The sequence below is a fragment of the Zosterops lateralis genome (genome assembly GCF_965231275.1).
Source record: "Zosterops lateralis genome assembly, chromosome: 10".
NCBI classification, from domain to species: domain Eukaryota; kingdom Metazoa; phylum Chordata; class Aves; order Passeriformes; family Zosteropidae; genus Zosterops; species Zosterops lateralis.
This window is the reverse complement of record NC_139770.1, coordinates 3,676,708-3,691,964: the sequence shown is the minus strand read 5'-3', so window position 1 is coordinate 3,691,964 and position 15,257 is coordinate 3,676,708. Positions and strand designations below refer to the sequence as shown.

The 15,257-nt window shown below is 42.2% G+C and overlaps 1 protein-coding gene across 1 annotated transcript in view; it reads right to left on the bottom strand.

Annotated features, from left to right (window-relative positions):
- Positions 1–15,257, bottom strand: part of LOC310913488 (uncharacterized protein) — a gene marked incomplete at both ends in the record, with an annotated part of 197,255 nt that overhangs the window by 64,674 nt on the left and 117,324 nt on the right. Inside the window, one exon of the mRNA XM_083868944.1 lies at positions 1,700–1,822. Within this exon, the coding sequence (XP_083725070.1) occupies positions 1,700–1,822 (123 nt within the window). The remainder of the gene's footprint in view (positions 1–1,699; positions 1,823–15,257) is intronic.

Here is a 15,257-nt window from a genome sequence, read left to right as displayed (position 1 = left end):
TGTCTTGTCTAAACAGCTGGAACAGGACTCAATATCCTCCCTCAGCATCGTGTACATCCATTATCATGATAGCAGAGCTCTCTGAAACTCCTGTCGCTCATCTTAGGATTTATTTTTTGTTTCTCCTTGATAATTTCTGGGATATTGCAAACAAAGCTGGTCACTGTACGAAGTATTTTAAATAACTTCTTGGGAACATTTACATTTATGAAATGAAAACTTGTTCTCTGGTGTTGTTCACAGCTCAGACAAGGCTAAACTGAGCTTTGTTATTATTTGAGGCAAGAGGAAACCTAACTATTTTATGTCCACAGAAAGTTTTACATATGACACAAGTAATTTCATTTAATTGCCATTGACACCTACTTTTTGCCTTTATCACACAGTTTTCTTTGTCTTTTTTCCCCCTCAAAGTCCCTTTAATCTTCTTTTTGTATAAAACTCCCTCTCTACCACAAATAAGATTATTCAGAAGGAGTAATGTAGCTCAAACAACACATCTTTCACTTTGGGTCTTCTGTGGTCAGATCTGATCTGAACGAGATTAATTTCTCTTTTAATTCACAGAAAACCACAATTGCTTTTAGTTAATTATAAACCACTTTGCTTTTACATTATTTTTTTCCCCTCTCACTATAGTGTTTCCTTGTCCAGTCCTTCAACAACTAAGATAATCAAGAAAAGATTGAGACTTCATCACATTTTTAATTGCAGTTAATTACCAAAACCACTGAAAGTCTCTGTGTGTGATAAACCCAAAAAACTTAAAAGGGTAAGTTTTAAAATAAAAAAAATTCCATTATTCCCACAGCTTGAGCACTGGTACCTCCTGTGTCCTGGTTGCATCAGTGAATGTATTGCTCTGATAATACCAGGAATGACTGATGACATCTCTGGCTGAAGTTAAGCACAACCAAGGGACTTTGTGCAGGAACTGAGACAATGCCCAAACTGTGAGTGAACTTATTCTGCAGATGTGCTCTGACTGTACTTGACTGTTCTTCCCATATTACATCAAATCAGGTTTAAAAATTTAAACAAAAAGGTGCCCTTTTCCTCTTCCCAGATGAAAGAACATTTTAATCTTTTCTGCAGAACTCAAAACTTTGACTTTTTTTGTGCTGATTTAAATGCAATACAAGAACTGTGTATTTAATATTGTTTTTAACAACACACAGAATTAACTCTAGTGTGCCTTGTTTCAGGCATTAGAGTCCAACCTAAGAAACACAGGGTTTATTTCTAATGGCAGAGCTGCTGCTCCTCTCCACATAAACAGGCTGAGCTCCACAGTGCCCTCACTGACACGAGCACATACAGGGTAACTCCACCCTGCAAATCACAACCATTTAGCTTGGAAACAACCTCTAAAATCACCAAGTCCCAGGGCAGTGCAGGAACATGCAGGGAGATGTGCCACAAAGAAAAAGAAATTAGAATTCAAAAAATGTTGTAATTTGAAACAAAGACCCTCCCCCAAGCTCCTTGCAAAAGAATTGTCACCAATATGAGACACCGTCAAAAAAGAAAAAAAAAGAAAAAAAAAGAGCTTGAAGAGCTTGGCAATACCTGAATCCTCACAGGCTGCTTGAACCAGAATGGGTAACGATATTTAGTCAGAACTCAGTTTGGAGAAGTCTATGAACCTTTTGCACTCAGAGAAAACCCAGAGTTGGAAGGATGGGAAGGGGTTCCTTACCGATGCAGGTGCGTCCATCAGTGTGGAGCCGAAATCCCGCCCGGCACTGGCACTGGAAGGAGCCATGGGTGTTGACACAGCCCTGCTGGCAGCCTCCATTCAGCACCTCACACTCATCCACATCTGCAGAAAGAAAAGGAGATGGTGAGGAAGGATCACAAGAGAGCCCAGCACAGACAGACCCTGGTTTTTCCTGCATGGCTCATCTGTAAGGCAGCCAGGGCGCTCGGGCTGGGTTGTTGTTGTTGTTTACTTCATTTTGGCAGCAAAGAAAAGTGGGATTTTATGGTATTTTTCCAAGTTCCTGCAGGCACTGCCTCTGTAGTCTCTGCTTCTGAAGTCCTTGTTAATTAGAGTGATTTGTGACATGGCTCTTTCATTGAGGCCAAGAGAAAATACAGGGGAAGAATTAGGGTTAAATAACATATCTCAGCCTGTAGGAACTGCTGGTCAAACCTTTGGCTTTTATAAAAACTTGCTGTATGAAGATTTCTTTCTGCATCAGGCCTTTAATTCTATTTGTTCTTGGAGGTACAAGCAGGTACAACCAACATGAACAGAAAACAGATACATTCTCCATCACCATTACATTTTCCACCATGGAAAGCACAGAGAGCTTAAAGAGAAAATTTTAGTAGAGGGAGGAATTTGTGCCACATTTTCTGTTTCTCTTGCCATAGAATCACAGAATGGTTTGAGGGTTGGATAGGATCCCAAAGCTCATTTCATTCCAACCCCCTGGCCATGTGCAGGGACACCTTGCACTAGCCCAGCTTGCTCCAAGCTTCACCCAGCTTGGGACACTTCCAGGGAGGGGGAAAAAACATTGTGCCTTGTTCTCCCTTGTGTTCACCTAAATTTTCCACAGCATCTTCTCAGACAACCTCCCAGAAAAATGATGTGAGCTCCTGCTGATACCTTTTCCAAAGCTAAGCAGGGATCACTCCATATTTCAGGGGGTTTTAGAGGATTATGTTTGGTCAAATGAAGAGGGAAACAAGCATTAAAACAGCTTGAGAACACTGCTGTAAAGTTTCATCTGAAAATGATGGACAATGATGGACAAAGATCAAGAAGAGTTTAAGTAAACAGGTGAAGGTCTAAGACAGAACCATAAAACTGAATTTCCAGAAGTACCACATAAGCAGGTTTTGCACCTCTTCAGCAATACTGGGCTACTGTAAATAGCATTTGATTGACATGTTGACACTATTACCTTAAAAATCAACACAGAGGTCATTGAAAATAAGGGTCAATTAGTCCATTCCCTAAAAAAATTCACCTGGCAGACGTTTGCCTGGATTTTGTCTGTCCTTTCCTTAGCAGTCCCCAGGGACAGCAACTCCACCTCCCACCATCTCCCCCAGGGGCAATGCTGGTCCCAAATTATCCCAAATGCCAAAGATATTTTCTTCCCCAAGCCAAGCCTCCCTCCTGCAACAGACATCTCTAAAGAACCCCCCTTTCAACACTGAAGCCTCCTGCTGATTTAATTGCTCTTTCGATCGTGTTTTCAAATCATCTGATGGGAGGCAAGTCCACAACTGCTCCTGTGGGGAAGCAAGTCCACAGTGAAGGAATTTCTCCCCCTTATTGAACTTGAGCAACAAGGGGTCTGGCTTTCATATCTTTGCCGTGGTTGAATCTGTTTTGCATTTAACTTTCATGGTTTACATATTTTTTTAATGCTTTTATGTTTATTCCACTTTAGAAAATCTAATCAGAATTAACCGAGAGAGGAAGTTTTAAAGAAGACTTGGAAATGCACAACATCCCACTCCTGAGGAAATGTATTTATGAAGTTCAATTTTAATACTTCACATGTGAATTTCTCCCACCTAAAATGAAGTCCTGGTGTTGACTGGTGTTTAAATTCAGACCATTTGCTAACATGCACCACTTTTTGATCCCTCTGCTGTATTTGTTGTTTTATTGGACTGTATACTACATACATGTCCTACTGCCTGGAGACATCTGGAATATTCTTTTCTTTAAAAGGAAATTTTGCTTTTTAAAACGTGAACAGTAAACAGAAAATGTTATTCACCTTGTTGAATTCCATACCTCTAAGTACCAGACTGCTGAAAAATTCCAGGACGAAATCAAACCCAGGGATCCCTTTGGATGGAGTGTCAGAGAAATAAAACAAGCAAAAAGGCTCAGAAAAATGGAACAAGGAAGCAGCTGAACCACACAGTACACCACGTTCTAGTATTTATACCTCAATAAACTCAAACACTGGGAGCTTCAATATTTTAATTTTATAGGCTACGATCAGCTGGAGAATTTCTCTCATATACCAAACACAGTTTTAAGTTCAGATATCGGCACTTACAAAGGAGGAAAAATGGTCCAGCTAATAAAAACGACCTGGGAGTTAGTGATATTTGTTAGTCTCCATTTGGAGATTTAAAGGAGTGACTTGGTTTATGGGGGAGCTCTGCACCCAGCAGCAGCTCTTCCCTCAGCAGCATTTCCCTCGTGCTGGTACATCCCAGAGGGCCATAAAGCAGTGATATTGCTGGAAGGCAACACGATTTAATACAAAATAAAAGATCCTAAACCACTTTAGTGTACATGGGCTAGACCCAGCCCTAGCCTGAGACTCCCTGCAGCAACAGGAGGCGAGACCCAGGAGCTGAAAATGCAGCGCCACGACGCCACATCAACAGCAAATCTGATGACAGATGATCCCTTCCAGCCCCAGACTTCCTCTGCAAGATCAATATTTTAAGGATTATATGCTGAAAGATTCCCTCACATCCTACAGATAAAATCAAGAGAAATGCAAGGCGCAGTCGCCTCTCCACGTCTCCTCCATCTCCAGGCCAGGAAACAGCTTCGCCCCCAGATACAGCAGAAAAATTCCCTAATTATTTTGTCTGGGGAACAGTCTGCAAAGCAGACACTGATCTAAATGCCTGAACTGCATTTGAAAGTTTTAGAAGTCTGAACTATTTGGACTTTTACGTTCAAATTACTCTACTAGTAAAGGACACATACAACAGCAAAGCATCAGCTTTGATGAGTGGCCATATTTTTTCTATTTGGGATAGCTACAGAAAGATGAAATTATTCTAGAATAGAAGATGTATAAAAATATTTAAACACATTCTTGAAATATAAAGCCCGGCCATTGCAATTCTAGAACATCACAGGATTACGGAAGACTGTATCTGTATCTGTGATTAAATTTGGATTAGTTTCCAGTGCAGATCAAACTGAAACACCTTCCTGCTCGACTTCCTATAGTTACAACTTGGGATGCTTATCTGAATAACCTGAATTTCAAGCCACTTATGGCTTGCTTATCTCAAGTCAGACTGTGATGAAAGCAACTGCATCCTCACAAGACAGAGGGAGAGCAATCCATGGAGAGAAGAGGGAAAATGAGAGCTGTGTGCTGTCCCCAGGCTGTCTTGCCAAGGAGATTACACTGCTGGGTGAACAGAGCAGAGGTGGTGTGTGGATATTCTCCTTCTTACCTTCAAAAGACTTCAGAGATTCTTTACAGGGGGATTCCCCACTGAAGGCACCTTCCTGTGTCCTTGTTTGTTCACCTTTTATTAGGAGTTACCCAATAGTCATACAAACCAAAGTCTGTGTGTTCCCAAGATGTAAAAGATTTTAACCACCATGTTATACATCTATTTTAGCTCTTCATGCTCCTGAGGGCTGTGCACTTGGACTGGCCTTTCCTCTATCCCAACACTTCAAGTTCCAAACACAATAAAAGAGGATGTGTGATGTACAAATGCCCAGCCCACTGCCAGCACTGTGCCCTTTCCAAGGGCAGATCCTACAGGTGAAATTCCAGACTGTGAAATCCTCCATACCCCTGACTGACGGCCCTGCTAATCGCCAAGGAGGTTGGTCCCTAATTGATTTGATGAACCACACTGACAAAAGTCCATTTGTCCTGCCCAAAACCTGCCTCAGCACAGAGCTGTGTGACTGCTTGTTTGGAGTTCAGGATTGTCACATCAGCAGCTCCTTTCACATCATTATTAAAACCCTCAGGAACAGCTATGATCAATCAGTTCCTCAAAAAATACACAGAGAGCAGTGGTAAACATGGATAATCAGTGAACCTGCAATCATGGTTTTTACAAAGGAAGAAAGAATGCAAGATCCTGCCAGATGAATTCTCTACTAACAGAAAGCTTTGCTTTTTAGACCACTAAGAAATGCAAACAAAATACAGAACTGAACTCCAAAAAAAAAAACCCCAGGAAAACAGAAGGATAACAAGGCTCCACTTTGAGAATCCTGAATGGAGGAGAGATGATGTGCCCAAGGTATCCCAGGGGTGGTACTCTCACTGAGGAGGACACTGCCAGGAGCTCCAGGTGGCACAAGGTGACAGCAAGGTTTGCCTCTCAAGGAGCTTCCCCCAGCCAGTGGTGTTTCTTGAGGGTGACTAATGAACAGGCTTTCCCTCTTTGACTATTAAAATTTGCAGATTGAGAACTGTTCAGAGTCAGTATTTTCTGAGAGATAAGCAGACAAAAAATTTACTCTTCCTAGAGCCCAGGCAGTGATGAAGAAGGAAACCAGAACTGGACAGTACCAACCTCATCATTTAGAACAGATACTAGGAAAAATTTCATCCTGGAAGGGGTTGAAAAACACTGGAACAGGCTGCTGGGGCAGTGATGGAAATGCCACCACCATCCCTGGGAGTGTGGATGTGGCACTTGAGGACATGGTGGTGGAGCTGGACTTGATCTTGGAAGTCTTTTCCAGCCTCAGTGGTGACATAATTTCAGGATTATTTATCCATTAATTAGTTTTTGACAAAATCTCTTCACTTTGTCAAGCAGAGAACAACAGGGAGAGGCAGAGACCAAATGTGAGCCACCCCACAAACACCAGAGATTCCACATGGATGGAAAGATTCCTGTCCAGCTGGGAGCTGATGTGAGAACCTGTTCTGGGTCCTTTCTGGCACCTGCACACAGGGACCCAAACCCCCACCACACCATCTGTGGATCTGACCCAAATGACTTTCAAGGCAGCTTAACTACACACTTTTTGCCTAAGAAATACTACATAAAACAGGAATGAATGACACACAAACATTTCCTTTTTCCAGCCACCACAATCCCCCAGCCTGCTGCAGAAAGGATGAGGCCACCAGAAGCAGCAAAACACAGACTCCTACTTGTATTTACTTATAGAACAGTTCATGCTGATTGATTTAAAGTCAGATTGTAATTAAAAATAATTACAACGATTATTTATGGGAAAAAATCCTGACCAGAAAGAAGGAACATGGTCTAATCTTTGCAGCATTATCTTAAATTCAGTACAATCAGGGTTTGACCCCTCTTTATCCAGGGAGCTCTGTGGGTCACTGGTCCCCACAAATAACTGTGAGGATAAATCAGGAATGATGGTGATAGAGAAAGAGGGAAGGTTGGATTTTAAGTAAAGTACCACAACAAGAAGCCTTAAGTGGCTCTGTTTAAAATTATCACAAGTGGATAAACTGTTCAACTCCAACACAGATTTGGAAATAAGCTCCAACAATCTGGCTCACCCCTCCCTTGCCCCAACCAGCTCCCTCAGACTCTTCAGCTGCAGATCATTTTGTACATCTGATGAGAAAACTCTGATTGTTTGCTATTTAATGTGGTATTTTAAATCAACAAAGATGCATGACAGTGCTTTGCCTTCTGTTATTTGTAACTACACTGTTACTACTCTCTGTTCTATATTCCAAAGGGTGTTTAAACCTCACAAAAGTTACGAAGTGAAAATATCATATGGTCTTTCCCCACTAATTACATGGTGGATTTTGCACATTATTTAGTGTGTTTTTCAATTAAATAATTTATGTACTCATGGGAAGGAAGGGAAACAGGCTTCGTTCCCAGACATTCTTAAGCTGATCACAAAAGTCAGAAATTATTCTATAGAAGTAAAACCTAAAATAAACCCCTGTTATTGCTGTAAGTAAGTAAATTTATAACAGATTCAACTCACAGCTTACTTTAAATCACAGAACTGCTGAAGTCTCAAGCTCAGAGATGTCCAAAATTTGACAACCAGTACGAATTCCCTCACAAATGCATTCACTACTAAGCATGACATAATTTGCTCTTGCAGCAGAAGTTTTGAAAAGGATCTCTCTTCTTTTACTGACACTAAAATGATTTTAAGACTTTGAAACTCTGATTGGAGGGAGTTTGAAACTCCTGTTGCTAGAAAAATATTTGGCCAACTTTTCCACAATGAAAGGAGTTTTGTATTGGTATTGACTCTAGGAAAGAAAATACAAATTTAGTCTGGTCCAACACAAAGCATAAAATTAAAAATAAAAAATAAACTAGTTCATATTAATAAAAAAAATGTATTTATTTTTCACCGAACCAAACTGAGCAGCAAAAAATTGAGAAGAGCAGTTTTGGGTGGCTGGGAGGTTTTAAACTGCAAAACTCCTGGTCCAGGGAGTTGTCTTTTTTTAATGCTTCACAAACCCCTACAAATATGCTACAAGGTCCTTTGAGTGGTTTTCTAGAACCTGGTGTTAAAACACCTCCACGAAACAGCTTTCAGCATAGATAAATGTGCTCCTGCAGAGCCAGCTGGGTCATTTTGAACTGTTAGTGCTGCCAGGCTTTTATTTTTTGCTCCTCAAGCTATTTGTTCTGCCCTTTGCTGGCCCCTGCCACAGATTAGATGAGCATCCACTGTCTGCTCCAGCTCTGAGCCAGCCGGGTCAGCCCCGACTGCTGCAGCTTCCTCACATTCCTCACTCCCAGGTGTCCCAGGCAAGGCTGCTCCAACAGGATTCACCCATGGAATGGCTCCAGCCAACCAAAAGGGGCACGTTATGGCTGGTAAGAGGCTGGTTAAAAGGCAAGGTTAATTACTCCTCACTCAATTTAGCCCCGGCAAACCAATTTCACAACAGAGGAGGACCCTTGGTGGAGCAGCCAGTTTTCTACTCCATTTCCTCACCTGGGATTAAGGACAAAGCAACTTTTAGCAGCACCCATTTTGCAGACACAGAAAGAGGCTTTACAAGTTATCTGATTATTTACCTGCTCGTGAAAATGGGGAAGGCAAATAATGGCATTAAACCACCACAGTGTTTTGACAGTCTGTCAGTCCTTCCTCCAGACCTCCCTGGAGATTTGGTCCATCATGGAGAGGCATCTTCTACCCTGTGGCTGGTATCTCGCCCTACACCTCAGATGTTTTCCCAGGTAGTTTTAAGGACATCCAGCTGGGCCTGGGCCAAGTTTCACTTCTCTCCTTCAGGTTTCTCTCTCTCTACACAGAAAATACTAAAGGATGGAAAGGTTGACCAGCAGAGTCATCAGTGGGGCCATGTGTCATGTAATAAATATTTATGTCCAGATCTGAAAGGAGATGGATCTCCTGATGCCTGTTTTCAAGGGAAAAGGACAGAGGCATCTCCAGGTTATGGCATTTTTGACAGACCCATGGAGCAGGAATGGCAGGAGCTGCCCCACAACCTGCTTTGGGAGAGAAGACTTCTGTGAGCACTGCAAGGGACAATCATCCCATCAAGCCTAAGAGACCTGGATTTCATTTCTGGTCTGTCACTGGCCTTACTGGAGAATAAAGAGATGAATAAATTGCCAGGAGATGTCATGCAACCCTGTGATTGGAAAGAACAACATTTTGACCTGAAAAAGATCCTGGTAATTTGAAGTCGTTGCATTTGAACTCAGGGTGGGGGAGGAATATATCAAAGATGCTCTAGGACTTTCTTCCTTCCTTTCTTTCTTGCTTTCTTTCTTGCTTTCAAGGGAAGACTGGCACAAGGCAACCACTTAAAGTGGGTGACTTGTTCCTCACCAATGCCTGGACCCTGCCACCACAGTTCATTTCCCAGCTGTCCTCCTGGACAGAGTGATGTGAAAAGAGAAAATTGGCCAATATTTGTACTGCCCATTTCTGCTTACTCTCAGTGCCTGACGTGCCACTCTCTCATGAGATATTTAACAGTGGTTTAGCTCAATAAACATCCAAGAGCCCCTCATCCACAGCTCTAAATGCAAACCATATGTTGCAGATGAAAACCCTGAAGATTATAATTAGAACTGTCCATTCAATTTAAACAAAGTCAAGAATGAAAACTATTTCAAATTCAATAAACAGGCCATTTCAAAGTGTAGACACTGTGGAGGACAAGCTTAACAACTTAATTGACAGGTAAAGCTTCATTTCTAATCCTCATTTTGATATCATCTGTAGCCTCAGGAGTCAAAACACATCACTGCTCAGTGCTCAAAATATGCAGAGAAAATGAAAATGTCAGCTGAATGAGAAAAAAAGGAGAAGCATCTGTTTGATAGCTGTGTAAGCCTGTGATATGTAAACTGCTTTGGAGTCAAGCAGCCCTAATTAGAGTTTCAAGGAATTCTTCATTAAATATACACACACAGACATATATATATATATATATATATATATATATACACACACACACGTTCAAAGCAATTATTGAAACCAGACAATTTGCAAGAAAACCAGGCTATAGAATTGAAGCAAGGAACATGATAATTTCACGGACAGACCTCAAACTGTGATGTTTTCACACAGCCGTGAAGAAATCCATTTTTCCTTCTTTTCACAAAGCAGTTCTGTATGTTTTTCTCCACTTTAGGTATTTGAAACAAAAAAAGAATGATCCATTTTGGGACCCTGGTGTGGTACACAGCATCTCAGCAAAGAAAAGCCAAAAAGGAAGAGTGATAGGGTTACCAGGCTCCACAGTGGGGTTAGACTAATAGATATTTTGGCAACTGCAGCCCCTTGACGACTCCAACTCCCATCAACATAAAACCCACACAGATGGACACAAACTCTCAGTGGAGAACTGTGCCAGGATAAGTGAATGACCACATGAAATAACAAAGGAGTAGCTGAAGAATGACAATCCAGATAAAAGGGTAACTTAGGCTCCTAAAAAAATGTTTACACACTGAAAAAAACCCAGCTTCATTAATGTCACTGTTTCCAGTAGAAAATAGGTAAATGTACTGGCTGTAAACAGGGAAGTTTGAAGGGAATGTTGTAAACATAACAATCAAAATTTCAGGTGATTTCTGCTTCAGAGAAAGACTTTGAGATCACCAGTATCAGCAGCTACTGCAACGCTCCTGCAAGATTTTCTGACGTGGGGCAGAACAGCAGAGAGAATATTTGTTATGGGTCTATCAATTTTTAAATACAGCTCCTCAGCACAACCTACCTGGGCCCTGCTGTGAGATGGGAGGGTGGCAAAGGAGGAGAGGATCTCTACAAGGAGCTGCACTTAATAAGTGACAGCATGACACAGCCCAAACTCCTCGTGTGGACTCAGATCTGAGCTGTATTAAGGAGGTTTAGATGTTGGGCCATCAGCATCTCCTCTCGGCAGGATATGGCAGTTTGCAAGAGTAGTTATGGAATAAAAAGAGAAATGCCTGATGTGATGGGAACACCTGGATTTTGCCAGCAGCAATATTAATGCACACACTTGCTGAGCTCCGTGTCTCCACTACAGCAGAATGCAGAGAAACCTGTTTTCCACACGCAGCAGGTAAAACATGCACAAGAAAATTATAATCATGCAAACGTCCTCATAATCTGATGTTTCCCGCTTACAGTCCATGTGGTGTGCTGGCTGGAAATGCAGATGTGATTTGTGACAAGGCTGTGCAGGACCAGGAGGACAGGGAGGGCACAGGCACCATTCAGCCAGCAAAGCTCCACCTCTGCCACTCTAAAACTGAGAGCACAGCACAACCTCCTCTCCCTCTGTCACAGCTGGCTCCTGGCACTGCTCCACAGCCACCAGTGCATGGGATGCCTCCTCAGGTGCCACCACAAGACTGATCCCCCACTGGAGCCATCCCAGCTCCAGGACAATCTAAGACATGAACTGCCAGCAAGCAAAGGACAGCATTTTACACAGATTTTCTTGCTCTGCTTCCTTTGTGACCTAAATCAGGTGCGACTCTGCAGAGATTCTACTAGGAGAAGAGAGAATTAACACGTCTTATAACATTAACACATCTGAAACCTATCCCTGCCAACCTCCAGAGCTGGATCCTAATTGTGAATCACAGGATGGTTTGGGTGGGGAGGGACTTGAAGGTCAACCAGTTCTAATTCCCTCGCCATGGGCAGGGACACCTTCCACTAGCCCAGGTTGTTCTAAGCCCTGTCCAGCCTGACACCTTGAACTTTTCCAGGCCACAAATTCTCTGGGAAACCTGTGTCAGTGCCTCACAATCCTCACAGGGAAGAATTTCTTCTCAGTATCAGATCTAAACCTGCCCTCTCTGTCAGTTTGAAGACATTTCCCTCTCTCATGTTTTTTGTTAAAAGTCCCTCTCCAGCTTTCTTGCTTCTCAAGCCCATTTAGGCATTGGAAGGGGCTCTGAGGTCTCCCCAGACACTTCTCATCTCCAGGTTAAACCACCCCAACTCTCTCACCCTGTCTTTGAATAAATAATGTCACCAGGCACGGAAGAATTTATTTTAGTTCCTTTTTTTCTTCCTCTTCCTGAGATTAAAATTCCCATCAAATTAATCAGTTGATTGCTCCATTTTTATTAGTTGTTTTAGAACTCCTTGGCTGACACCAAATCCCTTTTGGGACAGGAACTGTTCACAGGGTTCTCAGGTGGGTCTTTCTCAAAGCCAGCAAGCAACAACAGCAGGTTTACTTCAAGCTGGTCTTCTAATATATCCCAGCTAAAGCCCTCAGGTACTCCTGTAATTGAAGTTTGAGTAATCCAATATGATGTTGATCAAACTACTGATCTTTTAATAAGGCAGTGTAGCTCTCCCAGCAGCTGTATCTCGCTGACAGCCACGTCTGGATCGCTTCCTTTGGGCCAAGGCTTTGAACAGAGAAGTTGACGGGTTTCTGTTTGCCTTAGATTTTTATCACAAATTGTTTTAATGCTTTTTTTAAGGCTAGATCAGATGGCTCATAAAATCCACAGGCATTTCGATAATTAAAAAAAAAAAAAAAAAGAAAAAAAGAAAAAAAAAGAAAAAAAGGGAAAAAAAGGGAAAAAAAAGGAAAACAAAATAAAAACAAAAGAAAAAAAAGGGAAAAAAAGGAAGAAAAAAGGAAAAAAAAAGAAAAAAGAAAAATAAATTTAAAAAAAAAAAGGGCAAAAAAAGAGGAAAAAAAGAAGGGAGTTCTATTAGCTGTCCTGGTGAAGAACAGTATTAAATGCTCCCAAAGAGGAACATAAACACCACTCAGGAGCTGTGCTCTTTCCCGTTAGTTCTTGTTTACGCAGCCCGTAGGCAAAGCTAGAGAAAAAGCTGCAGCCACCCTGTACAACACCCTCCTCTGAAAGGCAAATGTGCACATTTCTCCTCTCACAATTTCCATTTAAAGTACGAATTTAAGGTTTTTCTAAGCCTCGCCTCTCCACACAAGAATAATTCAGCTGCAATTTGCATTTTCGATGTGCTCGAAATGAACACCAAGATGACTCATGTGCTGTTTATAAGATGCCTGTATTTGCTGGTAAATACCTTGCTACAAACAAGCTATAATTTAAGTATTCAAAAGTCTTGCTTCTGCATAAAATTACTACTAAGTGTACTTTTGGAGACCATGACCAGAGCTTCAATTTCAGCCTTGCAAAGCTCTTCCTACACAATGATTCTTAAAAGTACGAGTGGATTTTCTTCTCTGATAACAGCAATCATTGTATCTCTGTAATTGCAGAAAAGATTACCTGGCTTTTAATTCACATTAGTCAGCTCCAACAATACCGTGCTTCTTTCCTTTCCTTCAAAATAAACTAATTATTGTCAATCAGCCCGCTGGAATGTTAACATTCTCCATAACCTGCCCTTCAGATGCAGTCATAAATGCAAAAAACTAGCTAATATAAACTAATCAGAGCCCTAGAAATATCTCAAAACATATTTGCACTGCAGTCTATCATTTTTTGTCACATTATTTTCAAATATTTCCTTTTCATCTGGACAATAACAGCCTTTTCATATAGTTCTTTCATCTAACTATTCACAGCTCCTGTGTTAATTAAAAGTTTTAAGTCCCTGAGTAACGTGGCAAATACTGCAAAAATTCTGAACTTCAAATGTTTTCACTATCAAAAGTTGATCAATACAGCTTTATGCATCAAGTGGTTTGGACAGAAAAAAACCTCTCCAGGTCTGTTTTTTCTGCCCATGGCCAACTTTGTGAGCAGAAACTCACAACTGCAGGACCTGGAGTCGGAACGTGACAGTCACTTGTCCCTGCACGTCCCACAAACGTTCCTTTCCAAGGATCACGGCAAGCTGAGGTTCCTGCTCCATATTTGCTTCCAGCTGGTGGGGCTGGAGGAAGACAAGGTGGCTGGAAGGGTGGGGAAGCAATCCATGTGCCGAGTCTAAAATCAGCTGTGACGCACGGGGAGCCGCGCGCGCCATATGGACGGCACCGGCAGACGCCGTGGGGATGATGGGGCTCTGCCTTTGCTGCTACCTGTGACACCCAGGAACAAGCCTTCCCCTTCAGATCAGCCATCAATAATTCATCTGACATCTGAAATGCAAAGGGAAAAGGTGCCAGTTTTCCATGGGGCACGAGCGGCGCCGTGCTTTTGAAAAGGCGCTGCTGCCTTGGAACGCGGCACAGGCTGAGCTGCAGGGAATGTATGACACGGTGACAAGCTGCACTACACCTCACTCTGTGTAATCCTGACATAACCTGAAAATTAAACTGCCAGTTCCATGGTTTGTTTATGCAAAAGGCTGCTATTAAAACGCTGCAGCTGAGTTAAACGTTCAAAGGCAAAAATCTGTGTACCAAAAAAACAAGCTCCACGGAGAAAAAGAGATTTACCAAGATTATCTGGAAATAGTCACTGAATCCTTGAAATATAAGTGGTCCCAGTCTTCCCCAAAAGTCAAGAGCTTTTGGTCAGGACTCCTTCAACTGTTTCTTTGGAGCCTTGGACTGGGATAATAATTCCCTCGACCCAACTGGTGTGCATAAAACTTCTACTTAAAAAGTGACTGCAAACTGACTGAGGCTGTTCTCAGCTCCCATGGATGCAAACACGTATCCAGGATAAACGAGCCCAGCCTTCAATGGCAGCGCTCACTTTGGAGGGAGCTGTCATAACTGTGAGCCTGTCTACCCCGAGGGATGGCAGATGTGAGAAACTGGGTGGCTCAGCTCACAGCCGCCTTTGTTCGGCGTGTGAGGGAGGAGTGGGGAGGCTTCAGCAACAGCCAGGCAGGAATCAGGGAGAAACTAAACCAGGGCAATTAAAATTCAACCATAATAAATCAGTTATCAGAGCATCAGATGCTCTTCTGGGCCCCAGACTGACACAGAAATGTTCTGAAACAGGTGAGAAGTGTCTGTTCTGGCCTGAGCAATGTGTCCCTTCCCTGACTGAAGAGAAACAGACAAAAAAATGCTGGGATTTGCTGAGTTTAGTATTTGATATGTTTTAAAAAGATTGAAAGGGTTTGTGTGCCCCCAGCTGAGTTGTTTTTGCTGGGGATGGCTCACAAAAAGCAAGGGCACTGCCCAGACCCAGCCACT